Raw genomic sequence first — 20328 nt, forward strand, 5'->3', positions numbered from 1 at the left:
AGGTCACAGCCTAATTGGACATCTGATTCTCTGAATATCCCTTCTTTTCAAAGCTCTTTGTACTATAGAAGAAGGTTGATGGGTTGTAAAACAGCTTAAACAGAACTGGGAACTATCGTTATAGAAATATATACAAATGGACTGCACAAAATCACTACAGACAGTAAGCCCTCTGCTCTCAGAAACACTGCAATAAATAGAGAAATTTGAATTGTTCAATGACATTTCTTTTTCTAGGCTATGGTTTCTCAGACAAAGGATTGGTTTACTTTAGCAAAACAAAGTGAATCCATGAAAACTACAGATTCATCTATGCATCCTGTAGCTTCCAGTGAAATTCAAGATACTCAGTGTTTGCCTGGGCAGCACGAAAGAAAGGATTCATTAAGCAAAAAAGATAACTTCCTGGGTAAGTAACAGGGGCTCAGCCATAGTATTACTAACACAAGTCTAACTAAGTGGAAAGCAAAGGCATTTCAAGGAATTGCTGCTAATTCCACTTATTACCTTCTGAGTATCTCATGGTATCTTAGGCTTCAGATGGGGATTTGTTTCTTTCCATAGCCACAACATTAAATTAAAATTTGAGCTAGTAACTAAGTAATTTCATGATAGTAGAAGCCTCTATTTCTGTCTCATAGATGTCTGTAAGTTTCAGCTGTGGTGGTTTTTTTTTTTCATTCAATATATTTTGAAAGACTTTCTTGTCTGGATTCTTTGGGTATTTGATAATGCATGATTTGTGTTGCAGCCATCTTAGGATATTTACGTTGGGCACTTAAAGGCTTTTTGGCTGCCAAATTTTATGAATCTTATAGAATGTAATCATTTGTGACACTCGTGTCTGTCAAATTTAACTGAAATTGTTCAGCAGGTTTCAAAGGTAGTGGGAGAGAACATACAGATGGACATATGGACATACCTGATTGCATAGCCTTGCTTCTGCTCTGTAGGCAGTAGCAAGTTGAACAGAAAATCCTCAACTCACATATTAGGAGTTGTCTCTCCTATTCTGAGAGGAAAAAGCTGTCATTCCACTTTGAGACTTGTACTGCTGGGACCTTAGAGTCCAATGGCTGAATGGAAAATTGGAAGACATGGTAACTCCAGAAGTCTGTATTCTTCCCCAAACCCATAACGATCACCCCAAGAAATATATTGCTGATTCATGGATTATTTGCAGCTCATGACCCTACCACTAATTTTTGCAGTGCTTTGAGCAGAGAGGTCACAAGCGCACCATTCTTGCAGAGTGCCATAACGTAGCATCACTCCGTGTTGCACTGGGTTGGCCATAGGTCTATGGAAAGCCTCTTTTGCTGTCCTGCAGTCAACAGTGTTTTGCTTCAATGAATATTTTATATCTTCTGACTGAAAACTTCATTTTATAACATAGTCCCTCATTTTACATCTGCTTATTACTCTTCTTTAGCCTTATTTCATGGAAAATCCATCATTCTTTCTGCCAGAAAACAAACTTTTTTTAGGCACAGTGTTCACCTGGTGTAGGGGTCAGGAACTGGAAGCAATAAAAGGGCATCAGTCAAGTTTCACAGAGCCAGCCTGCTAGCTGGCTGAAGGAGATCAATAGCTGAATGTATTTGCTTGGACAATCCAGTTTGAATTCCTTGCTCACTGCTTCAGTTGGATCAGGATTATCAATTAATACCTTGAGCAAAACCCTGAGCCACTTGGCTTTTGATTACCCAAGAGCTCTCTCCCTAATTCCCTCAGGTCCTCTGAAATCATTCTTCACATTTCAATTTCAGAGAACTGTGTTGAGAAGCTATCATTTTTCTTTCTCAAGTGATAACATTTGCAATAGTTTAGAAATAAGGAAGGATATTTTAAATCACACTGATTTTTATATTAAAGCCAACATACTGTGCCACATGCACTTATGCACGAAATTATGTAAGTGCAGAGCAGAGAATTTCTATGCCATGTTCCTAATCCAAGTGTCTGCCTGTGACAGTGGCCAGCACTGGTTAGACATGGTTTATTTTTGGAGGAAGAGGGAAGGAATGTCTAACTGCCATTGCCATTTATTAACTAGGCCACCATAGAGGGTTAAACAGGCTAATAACATTACAAATATGAATTTAGTGGATTTGAGAGATTTAGCCCTTTTCTGTCACTTTCTGATGTAGTGCATGTACTTACAGGTTGTAGCAGTCTCCTCACCAACAATGTTTCGCCTTAGTGATAGAACAGACTATGAAAGCCTATGTCTTCGCTTTAGGGAAATACAGAAGATTCAGTTTATTCTGTAGTTTAAACACTGGATTGATATGAAGATATTGTAGAGCCACAATTGAATTATGACTTTGGGTTTTTTGTGTGCTGAAGAGCTGGGATGCTCAGCTGAATAAACAAGACAATTGGTTCCTGAACTCTGCTGCTCTGCTGGAATGCAACAGGGAATGAGTTTCTGAGTCATGGGGCTGAGTTTCTAGCCAGATAGCAACAGCAGAGGCACCTCTGCTATCCCCTGCTCTGCAGCGTGGCATGGTCTGATTGTTCTGCAGCAGCACACTATAAATATGTTGCATTTTTTAACTTGGACATGTTGATATGCAAGAGGACAGTTCTGAATCAAAAAGGTGTTCAATGATCTTTTCTGATTTAATGCAGAAGCAGGTTCCTGGTCTAAGGAATGCCACCAATGGAGTTTCCTTTCCCCTTCAAGGACAGCATCAGGAAAACCCGACATTATTAGGGAGAGATCCAGAGAGGCTGAGGAGGGTTCTTCTGTGGCCATTGCTGAACCTCATTCCCACACTCATTTAAGAGTTTATCTAGACCCAAAATGGGACAGTGCAGCAAAAGAAGAAAATGGACGGGAAAGCGCAACTTCTCAGACACTGAAAGAATTCCAGCCAGCTGCTGACACTGAGAGTGATGTGGATTTCCACAAACAGCCTGAAGTGTTTATACATGAGTTAGAAAATAATGAATTTGCTCGTGGTACTGCAGAGCCACTCTTTTCCCAAAGTTCTTCTCCATTTACTGTCCTGGACTCCAAGGGAGATGTAAGAGAACGATATACTGAAGAAGTGAGCTTAAGATCAAGTTCTGAAAGTGACGGGGCAGACAGTAGGGCTGCCTGGTGTATTAGTCACAGAACTTACGACACTGGCAACAGACATGAGTTTGAAAGATTCAAGAAATTCATTAAAGGAACGCTTGGGGAGAGGTACTGGTGGCTCTGGATGGATATTGAAAGATTAAAGGCTCTTAAGGACACTACAAGACAGCAAAGGTACTTCCCATTATTCCCGTTGTTTTAATATATGTAACCCAGCTAGATCAATGCAAGTTTTGAGATTTCAGAATAAATTGTAATGTTTGAATAGAACAGACACAATTAATCATGAGTGTCCTGACAAGATGAGTCAGGAATGACTCTGTGGAAGCTGATAAAACTCTTTTTTCAGAGTTATGTTTGCAAAGCTTACATGAAGTCAGAATCACTGTAGTATTAATGTTTTGTTAGAAAGAGATTTGGAAAACAGATGGCAACAGAAATTAAAAAAAAGAATAAAAGAACTTAAATTCACAAGTAGAGCATTCAGTATGACAAACTGCTTTAGTGAAAGGCTCTGCTGGATTCAGATTGTCTATTCTAAGGCACTGTACATTTTATCTTATACACAATCTGTCCCTAATTTGCAGAAAAATTGTTTTGGCTTCTGCCATTTGCAATTAAAAACATGTTGCATGACAGCACTTTAACCAGTAGGATGAACTGTACTTGGTTCTGTACCGCATCTGATACATGCTTATGTGACTATTTTTGTTGACTCAAGGCAACTCATTAAGATGAAAAAACTCTATCTGCTGAGCAGTGGAGACTATTTCCTCAGTTTGGAAGTGTTACTCAGACTTGATCTACTGCATGGAGATCAGTGGAACACAAAGCATTTAAGACAGATTCAGCCTGAAGTGGTGAAACCTCTACTTCTTTACTGGTATGAAAAAATGAACATGAACTAAGATTCTGTTGTTTAACAAATTTCCCTTTTCTTTGACAAGGCTATTAGTTTTATTTCATCTCACTTATCCCATTGCAATTATGGGAAGCAGTGTCATCGTAAATACTAGCAGATGTTGCATCTGAATTCTTAGTTGAGCCTAAACTACACTGCAATCTGCTGAGAAGCCAGGTAGATCTGCTTTACTGAGCCCTTGTTATTTTCTTGCCAGAGCATCTGAGCTACTTTGCATATAGCTGCCTTGGATACCACTCAGCTAAACTTTAGGCTGCAGGGTAAAGAAACTCCTTCAGGCATAGAAGGTTAATTCTGTTCTAACCTATTTCCCATATTGCCCTTCTCAAGTTTCTAAGGATGCTCTGTGTATACATCTATGTGGAATTTGACCCCGAGACTTTACCGTCATACAAAATGCCTTTTCCATATTGACAGCTTAAGGAAGGATACAAAAATCTAACCTGTTTCCAAAACATAAGCTAAATTTTTCAAGTCTTCTCTCCTCCCCAAGGGAGATTAACAAATTGTAGGCATAAACAACTACCTGCAACTGTGAACTTTGCTGTGGAGCCTCATGAGAGTTATGGTCTATGTCCTGTGACCTACAGTCCTTTCCTATTCTTTGCTGTAGGATTGATGGGGCATATCTTACGGCAGACTCATGCAAAGGCAACTATGTAATGGTGCATAATTTGCGACCTAAGTTTGTTTATGTGTAGCTTGGTTTTAGATTTCAAGAGTGCAATGTCTAAACATATCTTTAATACTAACTATTTTTTAATTCTAGGTGCATATAGCACTGTACCTTGATATGGTAAACACTGTCATGTGGGGTGGGGGGGAAGCCAAACAGCCCAGTATTTCATGTTTTGGAAAAGTTCTATTTATTAGCTTTTTTTTTCTTAGGGGTCCCAGATTTTGCGTCACTCATTCGACAGCAATAGAAACTGCCAGTGCAAAACTGAAGCTCTGGCACATGTGCCAAGAGAGACCAAGGGTGGACATTGATCCTTTTCCACAGATGGTATCATTGCTACAATTGACACCTAAGTCTTGCATACCTAGGATACCACCTTCCCTTCCTCAGGTAGGTATGATCACAAAGTTGAAAAATAAAGCCTTGTCCAATCAAAAATAATGATAAACCTCCTTGAATTCAATGGGACAAGAATACGGTACTTGGTTGTTAGGAAGTCAAGATTCAGCAAGATTGTCTGTTGCAGATGGTTATGTATAAAAATGCAGCAAAATTTTACTATACTTTATGAAACAAGTCCAAATTGTCTTCTCAGTTACATCCTGGCTATTTCATAAGTCTTTTGGATAGATATTTTAGCTCAAAGTTCTCAAAATTGCAAGATTAAGGATCTAGCAGTGCAGATTCTGCCCTTCAACCAGCCTTATCTTAACCCAGAATAATTCTTACAACTTCACTGCAATCACCCTGAATCTACCCCTCATGTTTGTAAAAGGGGCAGAGTTCTGCTCATTTTCTGTCATCATAGTCCTTTAATCAGCTACACGTGATTTTTGCTTTCTACTGAGGGCCATGAGCCACACAACACAGATCTGTCCTTTTCACAGCATGTAACTTGCAGGTGGCCAGTTCAGTTTTGACTCTGTTCTTTCCTGCAAGCCTGAATTTGAGAGGTAACTGCAATGAAACATGCAGGCTTTCAGCAACATGGTGTTAAGCCTCAGAACAGAAGGTGCTTAGAGAATGTGAATTGAGACTGTGGTTCCAGTATCAAGAACTGGATGGGCTATGCCACAGATCTGTTCATACACACCTCTGTTACTTTGAGTTGTAGACTACAATTATATTTTTTAAAAAGCTAATTCATGGAGATAACAGAGGAAAATCAGTGGGACAGATTTCCTGTTCAGTAGAAGCTGGTTTCAGGAGCCAGATTCCTGCTGATCACAGCAGGAATGGGAGCCAGAAGCAGCTGCAGAGACCAGTTCTGGCTTCACAAGGTGTGCTAATGACCCAAGACTAGCTGTAGGTCAGGCAGACAGGATCCTAACTCTGCAGGTTTTCCAGCCCCTGTTGAGTTCAGTACTTGAAGAAAACTATGACCTGGCACCCATGAACCTCACAGATTCAGCTGATGGACTGTTGCTTGGTGGGTTTTTTGGGTGTTGTTTTGTTTTGTTTTGTTTTCCCTGTGAGAAATCTGGACTTCTGAATCTTCTAGCTCCGCTGTGCTTGCAAGAGCTTAGAAAAAGCAGCAACTCTGGGTGAATTTCTGAGGACACTCTGAATGCAACTGGCATCTCCAAACAGTCATAGCATGATTTCAAAATGTTCAAAACGAGTTAGTGATGGTGTGGCTGAATGCCTCCTTTCTGTCTTAGTCTGAGTGGTTGTATCTGCCTTACAGTCCTGGTTTATAGTAAGCTAGTTAAAGTAATCTTAGTAAAGATTCACAAAACATGTTCACATGCTCTTCACCTGTAATTCTATACAAAGTGCATGTAACATATTTCTACCTGTTAAAAATGTAAAAATTGCCTTATGTTTGTTATGATTTTTAGAAAAGTAGAACAAGCTCACCAACAACTTTATTAAAATTAGCTACACCAAATTTCTCTTTGAAGAGATCATTAAGATTATCACCTAACCTGTCATCAAGTCAGAGCCCCCGAAGGGATGACATTTCTAGCAGTAGAAAGTGGTAAGTACAAAAGTCCCTTGTACAACTTTCTGCATGCCAGTATAACCCAAATATTTATGAAAGGCTTTTAGATCCTACTGTTTTCATGAATACTTTTTTTAATATAATAATCTGCTTAGTGAAGCACAGTTGTGGGACAGATTGTGTGCATGGAGAACTCATCCCTGGCTGATTAGTTTCTCATTTGTTTGTACCACAACACAAAAGGGTTTATTTCTCCACATATAGGTGTTTTACCCTCTCTTGTAAAATCATTGATATTCTCTACATACATTGCTATTATTCTAATCTGTCTCAAGCACTTACCCTCAAAGATATGCTGTGTCAGTGATTTCCACAGGGCCACATGAAAAAGCATTCCTCTACATTTTTTACATTTATTATAAATTTGAACTCCATGTACATTTTCCTCTACTATTCACTATGTCATTCTAACTCTCTCATGCCCCTTCTTAGCTGTTTATTTTATAAGCAGTTCTAGTTTTTTCTTAAATAGGTATTGAAAATTCTGTTTGTTTGTGGATCCAGGCCAAAGTCCATGAGCAGAAACATGTTTCATTGCTTAGCTTTGGATGACACTGAAGACTCAAAATACCAAGGTCATAGAAAGTACACCTATGCTGAGCTTCTCCTGGTAAGTAGTGCTTGAAAATTTGAGTTGTCTTGAATCATGGTTAAAACACTTTATTCTGTAGTATTAAAGGGGAAGTAGTCTCTGTTGGGTTTGTGTGGCAAGGTTTTGGTAGTGGGGGGGCTACAGGGGTGGCTTCTGTGAGAAGCTGCTAGAAGCTCCCCCTGTGTCTGATAGAGCCAATGCCAGCTGGCTCCAAGACGGGCCCGCCGCTGGCCAAGGCCAAGCCAATCAGCGCTTCTGTGATAACATATTTAAGAAGTAGAAAAACAGTTAGAGAGAGAGAGCTTTTGCAGCCGGAGAGAGGAGTGAGAAGGTGTAAGAAACTCTGCAGACACCAAGGTCAGTGCAGAAGGAGGGGGAGGAGGAGCTCCAGGCGCTGGAGCAGAGATCCCCCTGCAGCCCGTGGTGAAGGCCATGGTGAAGCAGGCTGTCCCCCTGCAGCCCATGGAGGAAGGATGAGGGGGTGTAGAGATTCCACCTGCAGCCCGTGGAGGACCCCACGCCGGAGCAGGTGGAGGCACCTGAAGGAGGCTGCGGCCCGTGGGAAGCCCACGCTGGAGCAAGTTCCAGGCCGGACCGGTGGACCCGTGAAGAGGGGAGCCCACGCCAGGGCAGGTTTGCTGGCAGGACTTGTGACCCCGTGGGGGATCCCACGCTGGAGCAGTTTGCTCCTGAAGGTCTGCACCCCGTGAGAGGGACTCCATGCTGGAGCAGGGGAATGATGAGAGGAGTCCTCCCCCTGAGGATGAAGAAGTGGCAGAAACACCGTGAGATGAACTGACCATAACCCCCATTCCCTGTCCCCCTGTGCTGCTGATGGGAAGAAATTGGTTTGACTATGTGAATGACAATGCCTTATGCAGAGGTATAATCAAAATGTCAGCATTTTCTGTGTGGTATCTGTCACCTATTTGATAGGAAATTGTGGCACATACAGAGGTTTATTTTCACTAGAAAGTGTTGATCTTCTCCATGGTGACCATGTGTTCAGTAGGTTATTATGGAAAACTCACTGGATAAATGCTTCAGTGGAATCATTGCCTAGAGAAGTGTACCAGACTTACAGTGACAACTGAATCTGCCCTAGAAAGTCATTAAAATAGTAAAATTCATAAGAGGAAAATGCTTCACTTGTACAATTCCTCTTTATTGCTTATGTACTTCATTCTTTTCTTTGTTGAATTATTGCCTGCTAAGCAGGCCCTCAGTCCAGCAAACCTTAGGAGGGACAGGCTGCACAGAAGAGCCTTTTCTCAATAACTGTTAAAATGCTGACAAGTCCAATGCATGAGATGCCAAGATTTGGCAATTTAAAATATATCCAAAACTTTTCACATTTGTGGAATGATCTGGAAACAGCCTGCTGTTTCATGGAGATATTGGTGGCCTCACAACTAAAAAAACCCCATATTATGAAATCTACATGTGCATGGAGTTTGCTGGTCAGTTGAGTACATGATTGTTTTTTCAAATCAAAATCATACTTTGTTTATTACTTCACTACAATTATTTTTACTTTTTGTTAATTTTGACAGAAGAAAAGGCTAGTCTTTGCAATTATGGAACATTTGCAGTTAGAAACTTATATTAAGGAAATGTTCACACCATGAACATTAGCTTTTATACATGTTCATCATGCAGAGTTTCCCTCTAGCTGAGGGAGAAAAATACTATCCATTTACACTTAACGGATTAGACTGAAACCTACAGTCAGGACTCCACAATTTCCTATCAAAAATATGAGGCAAAGGGGAATGAGGGATCCATAGTTTAACTTCGTACTGGATAATGTGATCTTCCTGCTCTGCTTCCATCCCTGTTACTGTTTGGAATGAAGCTGCTTGTCAGCCACCACACTCATCTGCTCCCACTTCTGTTATCAGAGATGACAAGTCAGCCAAAATTTCTCTCTTGTGATCATCAGAAGCTAATTCACTAGTTTGTACTCTACTCTGGTTTCTCTGTGAGCATTGTCAAAATGGATGTATTCTTCCTCAAACACTCCAGGAGCTAGCCACAGTAAAGGGCATGGATTTCCTCTCCCCTAAAATGCTCCTGATTTTGATGCTGATGTCAGTGGTGTAACCCTAGAAGTCATCTCTTTTGTTCTATGATAGTTAATAATTTTGAGGCTTGACCAAATAACCACCTATTAACTTCTGTTGGTTTAAAACATAGTAGCCTGAGCTGAGACAACTTTTGACAGCTTGGTGATATGGCTTAGTATCATTGGAGTTCCTTGGATTTGGAGCTGGAGAGTTAATAACACAATTAAGGCCAGGTTTGTTTTCCTGTTTCAAGTATTGAGGAACCACTGAAGGGATGCTATGGTCATTTTGCTACTCTGCGTGCCTTCAGTCATCAGACTTCTTCCATTGCATGTGAATATTTAGTGGGAATATGGTATGGAGAGCTATGATCAATTGCATATGTAGTAGAAAATGGAGTCTAGTTTCTTGGGATGAAGATACTAATTGAACGCACTGCATGGCCCTCCATTGCAATGTACTGACATTTGAAAATAATGAAAGCCTGTTATTCCTTGCTGTATAACTATATTTTATTTTTCCAGGGGAAAAGCACTGCTGGCAGTGTTGTCTTAGGGGGATCAAGAATGGAAAGCATGCTGCAATCTCTTTATTTGGAGAACAGAGCAGGCTACTACTTCACACACTTCTGTGAGAAGTCAGGGAGTAAGGTATGAGCATTTTCCTACCCTGTGATAATTTAGTCTACAATTGACTGAATGCCAAGTTATAGAGGGCAGCCAGACTGAAAAAAAAAATGGAGAAAGAAAGATTGATGACTGGATGAATTATTACTTGTGAGACTCCAATCCCTCAACAACAATAAACTGTTCATGTGTATATTCAAACTAATGACAGGTCTTAACCAAGCTGTCAGATTCTAACTGTCTCAAACCTATTGGAAATCTGATTGTACCATCAGGGATAAAAAAAGACTAATAATTTTTAAAAACTAGCCTTTAACTTGGCAGAAAAAATGAGGTCTTAACCCACAAAAACATTTTTTTAAAAGATGGAAAATCCGCTATGCTATTACTCATGATAATCTGCCTCCTTCTTACTTGTTGGGTTAGTGATGTCCAAAATCTCCAATGTTTTAAAAACGTTCTTCTCCTTCCACGAAGCTTCTTGGATTTCTGAGAAACATAACACTATTTCTTCTCTGCAGTCAGCAGATCCATCATTCATTGCTGGGTGTAAATTGAGGATTGGTTGGAACAAGTTATGAATCTGAGTCAGTGTTTAGTGGCTTTGCAGAAAAATTGAGTCTTTAGGGGAGATTTGAATGCAATCAAGATGGACATCTGTTTCACCGCTGGCACAACCCAGAAACAAGCAGCAGTAGCTAGAAATGCCTTTGGCTACCAGAAGGCAAGAGCCAATGTTTCCTAAGCTGAATACCTTCAGCTAAAAATGTTAAATATGTATAGATAGAAATCTAAATAAAAGTAACTTATTTTTTCATCGGAGATAGGCACCCACCCATATGGCCTCTAGCCTTTGCAGGTGCCAGACTCCTTTGCAATTATTTCCTTAAGGTTTTGCCTACAACTCTGGAGCCTATTTCACTCATATGCCAGGTCTGGCAGGCTACAGTGTGTGGAGCAAAGTTCCCTGCCCCTATCTTTTTGGAACACTTTCTTTATTGTCCAGTGATGGGGGTTTCAGGGTATTTTTAAGATACAAACCCCATAAGCACATGATTAAAACAGAGGACTTGGGGAAAGATCTAGTCTCCTCCTTCTGAAAGATCTTTTGATGTTTGTTTGAATTTATGAAATGAGGCCAAGACTCTGCGCCTCAGAAATGCATGTAATAAAAATGTAATGATAGTCCCAGTAACATATGTCAAGTACACAATATTTAATTGTTCTGGTTATTGCTGCAAAATGCTATTCCACCATGGCACAAATTCTGCATGTCCATTATCAGTGTTTCTTCTTTAGTGCTGGCTTTATGCCACTGAAATGTGGTTACTCTGCAAATGTTAACTACAATGTTAACAATTTTAATGGCCAATTATACAGAAAGGATACAATAAAAGATATAGTATCACAGTGACGATGCCATTAAATATGTTGTCCTTCTGCCAGTATGCAACAGAAGATTAAATCCATCTTAAATTGAGCTTGATTTATGATGACCCCAAGGAGCTAAATAATTACTTGCATTGGAAAGTCAACCTTTTATAAAGCTGTGATATTTGGGTAGCAATAACTTTTACAATATTTTTCATCTCTAGTTGTGGAAGAACAGTGTGTACTTTTGGTTTGACCTACAGGCTTATCATCAGCTTTTCTACCAAGAAACTCTTCATCCTTTTAAAATATGCAAGCAAGCTCAAGTAAGTTGTAAATAATGTTTTCCCTTCACAAATACATTTGTTCGTTCCTTTCACAAATACATTTGTTCAGTGTAAAGACTGAAAAGAAGATAGAAAGTAGAAAAGTTTTCAAATCTTGACAACCCACACTAAAGTAAATCTGGGGTTGTGGACAATAAAAAAAACCTCTTTGGATTGTTTCCATGGAATTTCTTGATTGAAATGTTAAACATGCATAGTTTGATTTCTAGGCTCTGCTGCCTGTGCCCACTTTTATCTATTATACTCAGTTTACCTAATCTCCCCTTTGCTGCTCTGTGGCGTATCTGGAAACTGTCTGCTTAGTGTTAACATCAGAGATAATATATTTTTTCTAAATCACCTAACTGTGCTGTACTTTTTCCTTCCATCTCCTGTGTGGGTTACAATTGCAGGTCTCACAGTCCAGACCTCAGATAATGACCTTGGTCATGAAAATAGATCTGTCAGTTATCAGTCCTGTTTTTCTGATTGTCAGGGCATCATTATGCTCTTTTTGCAGTCGTCATCCCCCCCCACCCCCCACCCCTTTGATCTTTAGCCCCTCATTTACTGTCAAGTGGAACTGATATTTCCTATAAGTGAGCATTCTTAATTGAGCATGCACTTTAAGTCAGGGAACAAAACAGAAATGAACTGGTTCACCAGATGGGTGCTGATAGCTGTCACTGACTGCAGAATTGTCCGATACTGCCAGGGAAGGAGGCCGCAGCAGTGTGATATCATCAGAAGGACTCCAAGCAACTTTTAAGATCACTTTGTGAAACTTAGGTCTGTTTTTCCTCTGTAAACCTTGTGTAGGAGTATATCCTATCTGCATATTTCAATATATGCTGTAATAGAGCAAAGCTATTTTACATGTCATTGGAACAAATATCTGTCGAGAGAAGTGGAGAATAATCTCTGTATGGCTTATGTTACTGAGCATCTGGACTTCCTTGAATTTGTCGTCTTTTCCTACTTGGAGGTTTTACTGGGGGCAAATGACAGAATTTTGCACATTTGTCCGGAATCCTCACCTGAATCAGTGTTATTTGTACAGAAACTCCAAGCAGAGGCTGAGGCACGGATTCCTCCCTCTCTCCTGTCACATACTGGCTAACTTGAACTGCTACCCTATTTAGTTGTTTCCCCCTCCAGCTCTGCTTATGGCCTAGGCCTGAGGGCAACTGACTGCATCCCTAAGACTGACTGTCTCCTGTATCTGCCCAGGCCTGTGTGTGGCTAGGGACCCCGCTCACAACAGGCATGCGAGTTAACCATATCTAGACTGTGTCTTCATTTCCCTGTGTTTTGTTGCAGGCCAAATCTTAGGTTATGGCCCATGATGGTTTTCAGTTTGGTTTCATTTCACACCAGTTTACACTCTTTCTGCATGTGTTCATGGCTGAAAATTAAAGCCCAGATCTTTTTTACTTTTCTTATCTTATTTCCAGTGCTGGCCTGGTGGTGACAGCAGAACATCATACAATCAGTGTTACCAGGCAATTGCACAGGGCTACATACACATAGCCATTAAAGTAAATACATCAAAACGAAATATGTGAAACTGTTCCATTAGCATAACTAACAGCTGAAATGTAACATAACAAATCAACACATGTGCTGCAACATTTGGTATCATTCTCAAGCTTGCCTTTTAAGGTTGCACAAAAATTGTTTTCATTGGAACACGGTAAAGAGTCAAGCTGCATCCAATCTACAGGGTCTGCTTACGGAAAAGATGCCTTCCCAAATTCTGCGCTCACCTTTGGCACAACAAGATAGTAATTCCAAATACTCCTAAGAGAATGTGTATCAGATTCACACAACACATCGTCATATATATTTTACTATTTATTACAGAAAGAGACATCCAGAGTATTCTGTATATGTTCTGCCTGCTTCCTGTTAGAAATAAGAGCAAACCTGGATTGCTGTGTATCTGCTACTCATTGTTTCATCTGTTAGGCATTTTTCTCTCGGCTTTATGATAGAGTAAGGAAACGCATTCCAAGGTGTATATTCATCTGTTGAATCCATGTCTCTCCAATTGTGTCTAAATGGGAGAGCAATGGATTTGACGGATGGGCCACTTGGTGGATAAGGAATTGGCTGGATGGTCAAAGAGTTGTGGTCAATGGCTTGATGTTCAAGTGGGGACCAGTGACGAGTGGTGTTCCTCAGGGGTCAGTCAGTATTGGGATCACCACTGTTTAACATCTTTGTTGGCGACATGGATAGTGGGATTAAGTGCACCCTCCGCAAGTTTGCCAATGACACCAAGCTGTGTGGTGCGGTCGACACGCTGGAGGGAAGGGATGCCATCCAGAGGGACCTAAACAGGCTTGAGAGATGGGCCCATGCAAACAACATGAAGGTCAACAAAGCCAAGTGCAAGGTCCCACACATGGGTCGGGCCAATCCCAAGCACAACTACAGGCTGGGCAGAGAATGGATCGAGAGCAGTCCTGAGGAAAAGGACTTGGGGGTGTTGGTGGATGAGAAGCTCAACATGACCCAGCAATATGAGCTTGCAGCCTGGAAAGCCAACTGTATCCTGGCCTGCATCAAAACAAGTGTGACCAGCACATTGAGGAAGGTGATTCTCCCTCTCTACTCTGGTCTCATGAGACCCCACCTGGACTACTGTGTCCAGCTCTGGGGTCCCCAGGACAAGAAAGACAGGGAGCTGTTGGACACGCGAGTCCAGAGGAGGGCCACGAAGATGATCAGAGGGCTGGAGCACCTCTCCTATGAAGACAAGCTGAGAGAGTTGGGCTTGTTCAGCCTGGAAAACAGAAGGCTCCAGGGAGACCTAATTGCAGCCTTCCAGTACCTAAAGGGGCCTACAGGAAAGCTGGACAGGGGCTGTTTACAAGGGCATGGAGTGATAGGATAAGGGGGAATGGCTTTAAACTGAAGGAGGGGAGATTTAGATTAGACATTAGGAAGAAATTCTTTCCTGTGAGGGTGGTGAGATACTGGGACAGGTTGCCCATAGAAGCTATGGATGCCCCCTCCCTGGAAGTGTTCAAGGCCAGGTTGGATGGGGCTTTGGGCAACCTGGTCTGGTGGAGGGTGTCCCTGCCCATGGCAGGGGGGTTGGAACTAGATGGTCCCTTCCAACCCAAACCATTCTATGATTGTATGATTCATTCATCCAGGGAAAGAAACTACAGTGAGTATGAAATCTGATGGTGTGCTGGTTTTGGTTGGGATAGGGTTAATTTTCTTCATAGTAGCTAGTATGAGGCTATGTTTTGGATTTGTGCTGGAAACAGTGTTGATAATATAGAGATGTTTTTGTTATAATTGAGCAATGATTACACAGAGCCAAGGCCTTTTCTGCTCCTCACACCACCCCACCAGTTGGATGGCTGGGGGTGCACAAGGAGTCGGGAGGGGGACACAGCCAGGACAGCTGACCCCAACTAACCAAAGGGATATTCCATACCATATGATGTCATGCTCAGCATATAAGGGGCTGGGGGAAGAGGAAGGAAGGGAGGCACATTCAGAGTGATGGCGTTTGTCTTCCCAAGTCACTGTTAGGCGTGATGGAGCCCTGCTTTCCTGTAGATGACTAAACACCTGCCTGCCAATGGGAAGTGGTGAATGAATTCCTTGTCTTGCTTTGCTTGTGTGCGCAGCTTTTGCTTTAATTTATTAAACAGTTTTATCTCAACCCACTAGTTTTTTCACTTTTACTCTTCCGATTCTCTCTCCTATCCCACTGGAGGGGAGTGAGCAAGTGGCTGCGTGGTGCTTAGTTGTCAGCCGGGGTTAAACCACGATAAATGGATAAGTACTGGTAATCATCCAGGAACATATATGGTTATTCACTATAAACATATGCACAAGAGCATAAAATAAATTAGGAAAGAAAAGCAATAAACAAATGCATACTGTAGTTTTTGATTAAAAAATTAGTTATTTAGAGTTAGAAAGTTTAATACAGTTATGGGAAGCATAATATTTTAACACTAGAATCAATTTAGATAAAGGGTTTTATCATTACTGTGAATTTTTAGGGTCAGACACAAGATTTATGTTAGTAGAAAGTGATGATAGGGGTTAAAGCAGTTTAGCCTTTCCATTTAAGACCAGCCAGTGCATTCTATTTTTCCATCATATCACTCTGTCAAGTAACTGCACAATCCCATCATTTAGATCAGAGTAGTATCCATGCCTTTGGGCAGCAATACAAAACCCTTGGATTTAAATATTTTTTGGGTTTCTTGCTTCACTCTAGTCATTCTGATATTGCTTACCAAAGCCTTCTCATTTGGGGATGAATTCACACCAAAACTCAAGGTCTGAATAATCCCTGATTTGGAAAGCCATAAATGAGGCCAAAGTCTTAATCTGAATTTCCTAAGCATTTCGTATCTTCGGATTTGTGCCATTATAAGTAATTTCAAGATGCAAACTCTGACTAAATTTCCAGATAGGGTTTTGAGTTCAATCCATCACTCGTTCTAATACATTTTAGGAAAATGTATAGCTGACAGGTAGGAAAATTCTTTGTGTTTTACAAAAGGAATAAAACATTGAATAAACGAAGTATGATGTGTGCTTGATGTCACATGCTTAAGATTTTTGTATGAATTTGATAACATTTAAGGTAATTTAATGTAATTTTTTCCTGTTGATCCTTTAGGAGATTGGCCAGTACAACAGTTTCACTATTCCACTGAGATTCAGAAAACCACAAGACTTCCATGCCATGGGAGTCAAAAAGTCTATGAATATTGCTTTTTAAAGGATACAATGTATTTCCCCCCTATATCTTGCTAACTTCACTGCCCAGTGTTGAAGACAGTGAACACAGACACACTTTTCCTCTTTTTTTGGCATGTCTAGAACTCTTTGCGGTTGATTTTCCTGCCGTCTTTCATTCAAATCAGTGCAGCTCTACAGATCATAGAATCATGGAATGGTTTGGGTTGGAAGGGACCTCAAAGATCATCTAGTTCCAACCCCCCTGCCATGGGCAGGGACACCCTCCACCAGACCAGGTTGCCCAAAGCCCCATCCAACCTGGCCTTGAACACTTCCAGGGAGGGGGCATCCATAGCTTCTATGGGCAACCTGTCCCAGTATCTCACCACCCTCACAGGAAAGAATTTCTTCCTAATGTCTAATCTAAATCTCCCCTCCTTCAGTTTAAAGCCATTCCCCCTTATCCTATCACTCCATGCCCTTGTAAACAGCCCCTGTCCAGCTTTCCTGTAGGCCCCTTTAGGTACTGGAAGGCTGCAATTAGGTCTCCCTGGAGCCTTCTGTTTTCCAGGCTGAACAAGCCCAACTCTCTCAGCTTGTCTTCATAGGAGAGGGGCTCCAGTCCTCTGATCATCAGCTCCCTTTGGTGCCTGAACCCTCAGCAAGGAACACAGGGAGGAAAACACCTTCTCATTTCTCCCCTGTCTGCAAGTGCGTGCATTCACTTTGTCACTTTGTGATGCTATCTTTTCACTTGGTGGGTCAAATTCCACAGCACTGGATTCTTAAGCAATATAATAAATATAATATAATATAATATAATAAGCAAAAAGATGTCATCATGTCAAATCCTCAGGCACTGTAAATCTGCATCCTTCAAAAGTGAACAGGCCATCCTGATTATAGCACTGAGGGTCTGATCCTCTGAGCTTGGAAAAGTGCACTCCTATATCTAGCTTAACCACCTTGAAATTTCTGCTTCACATGTACTACCAGTCCTAACTATTGTCTCTGGAGGGGGGCGGGGAGGGGAAGTTTGTCCTTACTATGCTCTAGTTTTGAATGTGAAATTAAACAGGACTCGGGGCAGTTTTACAGGTAGACCAGCCTGCAAAGGCAGTCCCTAATATGGCAATATATTACGACAGTGTTTATGTGAGCAGATTGTCAATAGTTTTTGGACAAAGCTTCCTTAGTCTGGGCAATTTCTGACTCTGTAGGCTGATATTTTTTGTCAGCTCTAAAGAAGAGTAGCAAATATACTCAAATTAACCCATTTCATACAAAATCATAGGGGAAAGAATACTGCCTGAGAAAGTTGGGGAGTGCTTGTTTTGATTTTGTTCTTAAAACTATGCTAAAAGTAACCAGTCATTTAAGAAACCAGGTTAAATATGTGTTAAAATATTGAGGACCTATTTTGGACCCTTTTCATCAATTTACAGATCTCTTGTGTGTGGTTTTATGAGTCATAACAGGTGGAGCAATGCAGCCCTAATGACAAATAAAATGGTTAACCCCTCTTTTAAAAGTCTATTTTTAAAGATACCACATCTTTATATCATTGGACCAGTCCCTTCTAATTTGGCTATTTTATATATTAAACGTTTTGGATCCGACTAGAACATGATGTAACTGAAACTTTGTGTTATGGTTCTTCAAAATAACTTCCAACTTTTGAAATCCCTATGAATCTAATTCATTCTGTCTCTGTTAAATTTAAATTTATTTGGGGATTTGCTGAGAAGGGAATAATTTAGGATAAATGTGGTCTTGTTCTTTAGCTAGGACTCTTCCTGTGGATGTCCTCATTCTTTGACCTTACCCTTACATCTGTGAGTCTTTATTGCATTGATAATGTGGGCCACAATAGCAAAAAACCATCTTTGTTTCCAGTGATTAGATCTATGTGGAAAGGGGGTGGAAACCTGCATAGACAGTAAATATAGTAATCATAACAAGTTCTAACTGGGGGATGGATATCAGCCATCGTAGCCCTGTATTCCTCAGTGACCTGGTATCAGGAGAGTCTAAAGGGTCTGTTTCAAATTGTTAAGGTCCAAAATAATGGGGATGTAGTCTGGTACTGTTGCTGTTTGAAAGAAAGAGTCTAATAAATCAGAATTTCATTTAAAACAAAATAGAAACAAAATTATTTAATGTACTCATTCTCCCACTGTGCTTGAAATCTAAACACAACAGTGTTTTATTACTGCTTGAACATAGAGTAAATGTATTATTTTCTTCTTTTATACTGCTTTGTACATCTACTAGTTAAGCTGGATTTTAGCAACATAAGGAAAATGAGAATTATCAGAAACCTGCATTCTTTATTGTCAAAACTGTGTGATAATAAATAGTGAAGATGGGCTCCTCAGTGCCATCCAAGAGAGAAATTCTGATTTATGCTACTAATCTGATCCTCTGACCGTATGTTTGAAAATTAGTTAGACTTTGACAATATGAAGAAGAGAAAGCATTTATAAGTTTTATTGATTTTATTACGGCAGTATCTTTTTTCACTTGAGTTCCTAGCTGCAGTCAGAATCATGATGTATGAGAAAGATATTCTGGAATATCTTCTTTCAAGATATTCTTGGAAGAAAGTGTTTTTCTCTGAGTTTTCAATGTTCTTTTTCATAGCAATTTATGAAACATTTAAAAACCAAGAATTTTACTTAGAGTACTATTTGGGAAAAAAAAATCCTTTGAAATGAATAAAAAAATTACTCTATGCTTCAAGAATGAGCTGTTAGTGAGAAGGAAACATTCTCCAGGTTCATCTTTCTTCTGTTTGTACATGTTCAATGGCAAACTCTGTGCTTCATAAAAAAGCATATTGTAATCTTTACTTTGGTAAGGATTTAGACCGCAGTTGTGCAGTGGTATCTCCTGTTATGGATGCTGTACCATGATGAAGTCTCATCAATGCCAAAGAACTGTGCAAGAGAACCTCCACACAGAATGAAACCCTATAAATTTTTACTAATTTTAACCCTAAATTTACAATTTCCCTTCTATTCAGAGGAAGTAAGACTCCTTCACAAGTTGACCCAGCACATACTCTGCAAAACAATGTGACTTCATGAAGAGTGCAGTTGTAATGATTGTGGTTATCTGAATCTAACTAAGAAATAGACAAATATCTCCAAGCAAATATTACATTAAGCATTATTTTGTGATCTAACCATTTTAACAAGTAGGAGTAAAAAAAGCAGGGAGATCAGTTATGGCAATAACTGAATTTTGGACAAAACAGTAATATTGGTAAAAAAAAGGCAGGTGTAGTTAGATATATGTTCAGAATATACAGCAGGGTAGTGGGGAACAAATATATATGAATTCTCTCCTGCAATAGACTGTGACCATTGGAATGGATGTTGGCTAACAGTTTTCTTCTGTTTTATTGTAGTTCCTTTATGCAACTTACATTGCCCCATCTGCCAGTATGGACATTGGACTTCATCAGAGTAAGAAAAACATGATTTATCAGAAAATTGACCCAGCTTTTGAGGATCTTTTTGACCCAGCAGAAGAATATATCCTCACTGTTCTCCTAGAACCATGGATGAAGATGGTGGAAGTAGACAAATACACTTATGGGAAGGTAACTGATCTGGATGACACTGTGAAAAATTCTTATGTCTGGGAAGAAAACCACAAGAGCCTTCATATGCAACCCTGTTATATTTATAGTCAGGAAGGGAGTATTATGGGATGTTTTGCTCACCCACTCCTTTCTATGCTGATCCATGGAGTAGCCTGAACTTCCTGTGGAGAGCAAACTTCCCATCCAAAAGGAAGGTGCAGGCTTGATAGACCCCTTGGTCTGTGAATTAGGGCAGAATGCATCTTGCTATGGCAAAAGGTCTCTTTGCACTCAGGAAGTGTCATGTTTCTGCAATCTTGCCATTGATCAAAAGTAATTTTC

At 40.3% G+C, this 20328-nt stretch overlaps 1 protein-coding gene across 7 annotated transcripts in view; it reads left to right on the top strand.

Moving 5' to 3' along the window:
- The window catches only part of RGS22 (regulator of G protein signaling 22), a 67020-nt gene that overhangs the window by 18592 nt on the left and 28100 nt on the right, over positions 1 to 20328 (top strand). For 6 of the 7 annotated variants that reach the window (XR_008575825.1, XR_008575826.1, XM_054816234.1 and 3 more), the window contains 9 exons: positions 238 to 409; positions 2635 to 3262; positions 3810 to 3971; positions 4899 to 5079; positions 6531 to 6670; positions 7199 to 7304; positions 9877 to 10002; positions 11574 to 11675; positions 19810 to 20004. Coding sequence is in view for 5 of the 7 variants with exons in the window: in XM_054816234.1 (XP_054672209.1) it covers positions 238 to 409; positions 2635 to 3262; positions 3810 to 3971; positions 4899 to 5079; positions 6531 to 6670; positions 7199 to 7304; positions 9877 to 10002; positions 11574 to 11675; positions 19810 to 20004 (1812 nt within the window). In the remaining 2 variants the exon portion in view is untranslated. The remainder of the gene's footprint in view (positions 1 to 237; positions 410 to 2634; positions 3263 to 3809; positions 3972 to 4898; positions 5080 to 6530; positions 6671 to 7198; positions 7305 to 9876; positions 10003 to 11573; positions 11676 to 19809; positions 20005 to 20328) is intronic. The other variant, XM_054816232.1, reaches the window with a different exon arrangement.

This window comes from Grus americana, chromosome 2 (genome assembly GCF_028858705.1).
Source record: "Grus americana isolate bGruAme1 chromosome 2, bGruAme1.mat, whole genome shotgun sequence".
NCBI classification, from domain to species: Eukaryota; Metazoa; Chordata; class Aves; order Gruiformes; family Gruidae; genus Grus; species Grus americana.